The 8,074-nt window shown below is 38.3% G+C and overlaps 2 protein-coding genes across 2 annotated transcripts; both read right to left on the reverse strand.

Moving 5' to 3' along the window:
- Positions 1–1,171: 1,171 nt before the first annotated feature.
- LOC101257988 (uncharacterized) lies at positions 1,172–1,672 on the reverse strand. Its single transcript, XM_004244943.1, has one exon. The coding sequence runs from the start codon at positions 1,670–1,672 to the stop codon at positions 1,172–1,174; it is 501 nt and encodes a 166-aa protein (XP_004244991.1).
- A 2,341-nt stretch (positions 1,673–4,013) lies between these two features.
- Positions 4,014–6,682, reverse strand: LOC138337872 (uncharacterized). Its single transcript, XM_069288309.1, has 3 exons — positions 6,336–6,682; positions 4,606–4,706; positions 4,014–4,162 (listed from the first exon to the last, which is right to left on the reverse strand). Exons 1-3 carry the CDS (start codon positions 6,680–6,682, stop codon positions 4,014–4,016), a joined length of 597 nt encoding a protein of 198 aa, XP_069144410.1.
- Positions 6,683–8,074: the final 1,392 nt, after the last annotated feature.

An 8,074-nucleotide genomic window follows, 5' to 3' on the forward strand; every position in this document is an offset into this window, starting at 1 on the left:
CGTTACTATTACAAACACATTTTAATCATAGCAACCCAATCACTTTCTATCATTCCAAGGGACATTTTACACAAGTTTCAACAAGAAAAATCACACAATTGTGTCTCTTAGTCAAGACCCGATTTATAATTTGTGATTCTAACAATGTATGAACGAGATTCAAAAAAACAAAGGGAATCAAAATACCTTATGATCGTAGTGGAGTAATTGGGGGGGGGGGGGTGATCCTTGCAACAACATATGTGTCCGACTTGAACACCTAGCGACAAAGGTAATGGGAACAAAGTAGAATATTGGGAAAAAAAAGGTTTTGAGAATTTGGGGGTTTGAAGAATTTGATGGTTATGAAAGGGGGGAATATGATGTTTTACGAGAAAGGAAAGAAATAAGGGAAGCAAAATGGTTGGGGAAAGAATTTGAAAAGATTTTGGAGGCTAATGAAAGGTTATAACTTTTAATATTACCAACGTGTGGGGTCGGGTCACTATTACTCTGGACTGACAAAAGACCGTCAACGAATCATCGACTGGCCATCGATAAAGACTAAGAAATTTTTTGAGACATACTTGGAATCTACTGACACCATCAACGGTCCGTCAATTGAACGAACCCGTCGATAGGGTCTGTAGATTTGTGAACCAGACCATTTTCAACAAAATTTTAGTTTTGGTCCCTGCACAATTAACACCCATTAAGCTATTTTTTGTGTTTTTTCTAGACTCTTTTGAGACACGGACCCTAAACTACTCTCTAGCAAACAGTAATGAAAATTAAAGCACAATGATGAGCAAACCAAAACGAAACAAGAAAATGTGACTATTACTACAAAGAAAAAGAAAAACTTATTGTTAGCTAGAGGATACACCTTCGATTCCCTCCCAAGAAGCGCTTGATTTAACGTTGCGGCACGATGCAAGATACTTGATTACTCAGACTTCATCAAGGTGATATGCCTCTACCACTTCATGGACACTCTCTTCATGCCCTATGTAGATCTTAATCCTTTTACAGATGACAGTGAACTTTTAATCCTCCTACTTCTCCAACTCAACTGTTCATGTGGAAACACTTTAGTGATAATGACTGGTCCCGTCCACTTGGTCTTGCCCGGAAACAAGCATATCCTAGAGTTAAATAGAAGCGCCAAGTCCCCAACCGCAAATTGTCGCTTTTAAATCTTATGGATATGGTACTTCTTCATCTTATCTTTGTATATTCCTGAACTTTCATAAGCTTTTAGGCGGAACTCATCAAGCTCATTTAACCCATTAAGTGTTTGTTGTACCTCTTCATTCCAATCCATCTTCAATTTCTTCATTGCCCACATGTCTTTGTGCTCTAACTCAACTGTCAAGTGAAAAGCCTTCCCATAAAGCAGTTGGTATGGAGACATACCTATGGGGGTCTTGTATGCCTTGTAGGCCCAAAGAGCATTGTCAAGACTTCTTGACAAATCTGTTCTATTAGTATTTACCGTTTTTTGAATCTCCAGATTTGACACCTCAACTTGCACGCTAGTATGTGGTTGATAAGGAGTGACTATATTATGGCAAACCCCGTATTTTTCTAATATCCCTTTGAACAACTTATTGCAGAAGTGAGATCCACCATCACTATTAATGGCCTTATGTGTGCCAAATCTTGAATAGAAAGTGCTATCGCTTCCACCCATTTTGACACATACTCTACTGCCACGTGTATATACTTCATCCTATAGGAAGTCACAAACGGACTCATAAAATTAATGCCCCATACATCACACAACTCTATAACAGGAATAGGATTTAAAGGGAGGTCTTGCCTCTTCAAAATTCCTCCATCTCTTTGTTGTCACCTATCACATGACTTAGCCAGCGTGTGAAAATATTGGTGAGTGGTTGACCAGTCCTACAATCTTGTGGGCAGTCCAGATACCACTATGGTGACCACCCACAGGCAAGGAGTGACATGCCTCCAAAATACTTAACTTCTCAACTTCCGGTACACAAATGGAAAATAATCTCATCACCATAACTCCGGTATAAGTAAGACTCATCCCAAAAAAACTTTTTTACATCATACAGGAACTTCATCGTCTGATGGAAGGACAAGTATGATGGCACTATATCACTAGCTAGATAATTCACAAAATCGGCGAACCATGGAATCAAATCATGAGAAAGCAGCCAATACATGCTCATCAGGGAAGGTATCAGCAATTTCAACCTTTTGACCAGTTCTCGCATAGCTTTATCCTCTAACCTCAACAAGTGATTGACAACTTGATTTTCATTCCCTTTTCTACCGTTCACCTTAGAATAAAAATCTTGCAATAATAGCACCGATCTAACAAATTGTGGCTTCACATCCTTCTTTGTTATCAAATACTTCAAAGCAGAGTGGTCTGTATGGACTATGTCCGTCGTGCCAGGCAAATAGGAGAATTTTTTTTAAAATGCAAATACTACTACAAGAAGCTCCTGTTCAGGCACAGTATAGTTCTTTTGGGCCTCATTCAGCGCCTTACTTTCATAATAAATTGGGTGAAGATTTTATCCCTTCTCTCTCCCAATACCCCACCAAGAAAAACCCCACTAACATCACACATAACCTCAAATGGCTCACTAAAATATGGGGAAATAATAATGGGCGCGAACACCAACTTCTCCTTCAACTCTTCAAATGCCTTCAAACAAGATTCACCAAAATACAACTTAGATTCCTTCTCCAGTCATTTGCACAAAGGATCTGCAATTTTTGAGAAATCCATAATAAACCTCTAGTAAAAGCCCACATGTTCCAAAAAATTCTCACACTTTTTATAGAGATGGGTGGAGGAAGACTCTCTATTATTTCAACTTTCGCTCGATCAACCTCCATCCCATTTTCCAAGATGCAATGGCCCAATACTATACCTTCTTTCACCATAAAGTGACATTTTTCCAAATTAAGCAAAAGATTGCAATCTTAACATCTTGTGAGAACCTCAGCCAAGTGACTCAAACACTGATCAAAGGAGTCACCAACAACTAAAAAGTCATGCATGAACACGTTAATGGTGTCTTCCATCATATCGAAGAATATCGACATCCTACATCATAGAAGGTGGCCGATGCATTACATAACCCAAAAGACATCCTCTTGAAGGTGAACATCCCATAAAGACAAGTAAAAGTGGTCTTCTCTTGATCCTCTACGGCAATAGAGATTTGATTTTAACCCAAATATCCATCAAGAAAATAGATCCATCATTTTCCTACGAGTCTATCAAACATCTAGTCCATAAAGGCATAGGGAAATGGTCTCAATCCATGCATTCAACTTTTATTAATCAATACAAACTCTCCACCAGGTCACTGGCCTCATTAGAACAAGTTCATTCCTCTCATTAGGCACTACTGTCATTCTCCCATTTTTGGGAACACACTGAACAGGGCATATCCAACTACTATTTGTAATAGGATATATGACTTTGGGATCCAACTACTTAATGATCTCCTTCTTCACTACCTCTTGCCTAGGTAGGTTCAACCGTCTCTGGTGCTCAATACTTGGCTTGTGATCGGGAATGAGTTGGATTTTATATAATCAAATACTAGGAGGGATCCCAATAATGTCCGCAATAATCCAATCAATGTCTCGTTTAAACCTTTTAAGAACTTCCACCAGACACTCTACTTGTTTTACATTCAAATCAATTGCAATTATTACCGACAAAGTGTCATCTCTACCACAAAATATATACCTCAAATGAGGTGGTAGAGCCTTAAGCTCTAATTTTGGAGCCTCATCAATAGATGGTCTCGCGGGTGGAGACTCACGGTGCTTCATATCTAACTCCAATTTCTTTGGTTTGGACAAATATTTGTTTTGATCAAGTGCTGCAATAAAAGACCCTACTCTTCAATACCATCACTTGCGAAATTCAAGATCACTGCCGCTAGAGCCTTGACACCTAGGCGTTCTTTGATTTGTACCTCAGACATACTCTCAACCCGATATGATATAACATATACCGTTAAGAACTCACCACTCTACTTCATCGACCTACAAATGTTGAATGTTTCTTCTTCATTGTTCAACCTAAACTTAATATGCCCTTTCTCCACATCAAACAAGGCACAACCAGTGGCAAGGAATGGCCTCCCAAGAATAATAGGAACCTCAAAGTCCACCTTATAAACTAGAATCACAAAATGGGCTGGAAATATAAATGACTCCACATTCATGAGAACATCATGGAGTATCCCCAATGGGTTTCTTCGTTGTTCGATCGTCCATTAGTAACCGCATTGTAGTAGGCTTTGGGTCACCCAAACCCAATTTCTGATAAATGGAAAGAGGCATGAGGTTTATGCTTGCACCTAGATCACATAGTGTTTTACCAAAGTGTAATAATTGAATGGTACAACCCCACACTTCAGAAAAGGTAAAAAAGTATGGATGAAGAAAAAAAAGTACATAAGGGGTGAGAAAGAAAAACTTGGTTACGGGAACCGAAGGTTAGGCCGACTACTTTAGTAGAGTAAGACCTAAAAAAGTGTATATCTACCCCTTACCTTTTCTTTCAACGTTGCCAATTCCCAGAATACTAATGTACCCTCGTGTATATAGTTGTCCAACTACCTTCTTCCTCTGACTTCTTTAGACACTTCCGCCATATTCGGGAAAGGTTGCTTTGTGGCGGAGCATTTAGCAATGCCAGTAGCTTGGTGAGGGATGGCTGTCTGATTATAAAAGCTATCACCACCTCAAGCAGTAAAACAAAGTCGTTAAGGCTATGTTACTAACATAGACAACCATGAATGGTATTCATTGACAGGAGTGACCGCTTTCTAGTCGTAGTTGGTACCACCCCTGTTCACTTCAGCATACAACGAACACCTACGGGAAAAATCAAAGTTTTTCACCTCTGCAAAGCTATCAATGCTTTATTCAAGATCTTTAGCAGTCGATCTTTCATTCTCCCTCCCAAGTGGCTTTCGAAAACTCGACATGAAAGAATAAAGAAAATAGGAAAATTCATCGCTGAAATAGGTTTCCACCCTATTGTACTTGACAGGCTCTTTAGGGAGAACAAGCATGAGACGCGTTGCATACGGCTTATGCATGTCCCCCTCACCGGTTATTAATGTCCTGAGATCCGATACATTTATAACGGACATTGTTGGTCGAATTCTCCATCCGCCAGAGGGCTGTGTCAACTCGCAACCAAGTATTCAATTTCACCATCGATTTTACCTATTTTAGGAGGGGGGGGGGCTGAATTTAGAGTTCGTTCTCGTTTGATGTCTACTCAATCTAAATGTTGGGAAAGACTAAAAGCGGATGCAAGCAAACCACATAAGTCACATCTATTACCTCTTGAATATTGGATTGTGAGATTTAAACCTCTTAATCTTTTTTTAAGGGAAACATAATAGATTATCTCTGGAAGGAACACCTATGGCTCAAATCTTTAGTATTCCCTTATTTATTACCAGTGTCTACTATTTAGGCAGAATACTCTCACCCATTCTTACTAAGAAACTGAAAGAATCCTCAAAAATAGAAGAAAGGGTGGAAAGTGAGGAAAAAAGAGATATAGAAATAGAAAGAGCTTCCGAAATGAAGGGGACTAAACAGGAACAAGAGGGATCCACTCTCCTCACCCTGATATTGGGAGAGTTTTGGATGTCCTAGATGATATTAAAACCTCTTTCAGAGACCTCCAACCAATCTATCTACCACACCTCCAAAACATTCCCTTGGAATTAGGAATGTCTTGGGAACCAACTTGGAAAAGTACCCCCTTATTAGACAATTTCGTCCATAGTTTTGACTTAAAGTTTGCGATACAGTCGATAAAGAGGCTGCAAAGTATGCGAAGGATCATATATCTTTGTGAACTGAAACAGTATCAATAGGAAGATCTCACTTTTGTTTACTCAGACGCCTCTTTCTTATCGAAGACTCTGGCAGTTGGAACTCATCAGCAGTGACTCTTACCACTGAAACCTAGGCACTCAGGCCTTGTAAATGATCTGTCAGTCCACCGTTACCATAAACCTCTACTTTGAAGTGAAGCGACTTCATTCATTCTCGAGTCGATAATTGCCACAGGATTCCATTCTGGACTAGTTTTCAGGCATACGCCAACCTGGAAAAAAGAGAGCAGATTTTACTTGGCACAACCTAATGATATATCCAATACCAATGATCTGTGCCTAGAATGCATTGCTAGTAAATATTCATTGAGATGAAGTATGATATTAAGTGAAGGAAAGGGGAATTTTAGGAAAGAGATCTTTGTTTTTAGATCTTTTTCCCATGGAATAGTGAAGGCACTCAGAACTTCACTTTTATGCATAACAGACCTTGTAGCAATAGCACTACAATGCTGCATTAGGTCATCATCCTTAAAAATTATTGATCTCTTCTTTGTAACCATATCCTTCGTAAATTTAGCATAACCATACATTTGTTCCAAAGCTTCTATCAAAGGGACATTGATGGAAAATTGTTTCAACATAGTGCTATAATGTCGGTATTTACCATCCTCAATCTTATTCACTAATCTCTGAGGGAATGGTGGTTGAGGTCTAGGAATGGGCACCACTTTCTGAGTTACCTCTGCTTTTTTTGCCATTTCGTCCTCCAATTCTCCACTAGTTTCCACCACCTCTTTGTCTTTTCTCGTCTCATATTCTACCACAGTCGACATAGGTGGATTAATAGTTTGCTTACACTCCTCGAGTAGTGACTGTCATGCAATGTCCATCATTTCTAGGATTTTAGACGATATTACTAGGAAGAGTTCCTGAATGGCATGGGTTCATAGTGGTGGATAATTTGTCCATTTCTAACTCAAGATCTTGATCGAGACCACATGTGTATCCACCTTTTCCCCAAGGTTCTCTAAGTGACTTCTCAATTCCTTGGCATGTTCATCACTAGTATCAAACCTCCTCACCATCTTCTGTAACATATCCTCAACTCATGCCATACTACCTCTACCATCCCTAGGATCAACTTCTCGATTTTGAGATGGAACATAGGGCCCACTCCAATCATGTTTGTTACTATAGTTACCCCGTTTGAAGTTGTTGTCGCAGTTGTAGTTCCATCTCAAAAATAATGGCCCTCTCTATTGTAGCTAATATAGTTTCGACCTTGATTTCCTTGACCTTGACACCAATTCTCCTAATTGGATTCTTGTGTGTTTGGTCGGAAACCCCCCATCTGATCATTCACTGCATAAGTATCGTCTTCATAATAGTACTCATTTATTGGTCGCTTCAGCACCTTATCGTAGGTGCCTTCAGCATTTTATTTCTGAACATCTTTCCTGCAAAATGAACATAAAATCATGTTAAAACTACTACAAAAAGGCTCTAGACACACACAACTCTTAAGGAAAAAGCATTGAAAACACGGTTTATCACCTATGTTTTATAGTTTATTTCTACACTTTAAGGTACGTCTAAACATAGAGATATTATTAATAACATGAAATATAACCCTTGAATCCATAATTAAAAATCAGTGTAAAGCTACGAGTAAAGTCAAGAGAGTTCTTTGAGTCTTTAAAAAAAATTACAATTATTTTATACTTATTTTAAAGAATTAAGCATTGAGATTGAGAAAGAGTAGAATCAAGTTAATTTCTTTAAAATGATATATAGGAACTAAGTATTCCCAAAGAATAGATGGTTTCACATTTATAATGAGAGGAATCACCAATTTCTAAAAGAGTTTTCATGAGAACTTTTGGTCCAATCTCTTTTAAGAGAAAGATATTTTGAGTAATAATCTCAAACTATAGAAAAAGTAATTTTTTAAATATAAACAAGTCAAATTTTGGGAGTAGTATTAAATACCAATATGGTGATGAGTTCATATAACGTAATCTCCATAAACCATGTAGCCAACATGGGTAGAAAGGATCATTCTTTTTAGATGATTCCTAAATATTTCTTAAAATGGACTAGTGAATCCACTTAGTAGTATATCTCCGCAAAGATAGGACAACTATCGAAGCATGTGTTAGATGTTGTATCATAACATAGATCATTGTGATGGTTTTTAGTTGGTGAATCTTTCAAAGAATTACATG

Source organism: Solanum lycopersicum, chromosome 8 (genome assembly GCF_036512215.1).
Source record: "Solanum lycopersicum chromosome 8, SLM_r2.1".
NCBI lineage: Eukaryota > Viridiplantae > Streptophyta > Magnoliopsida > Solanales > Solanaceae > Solanum > Solanum lycopersicum.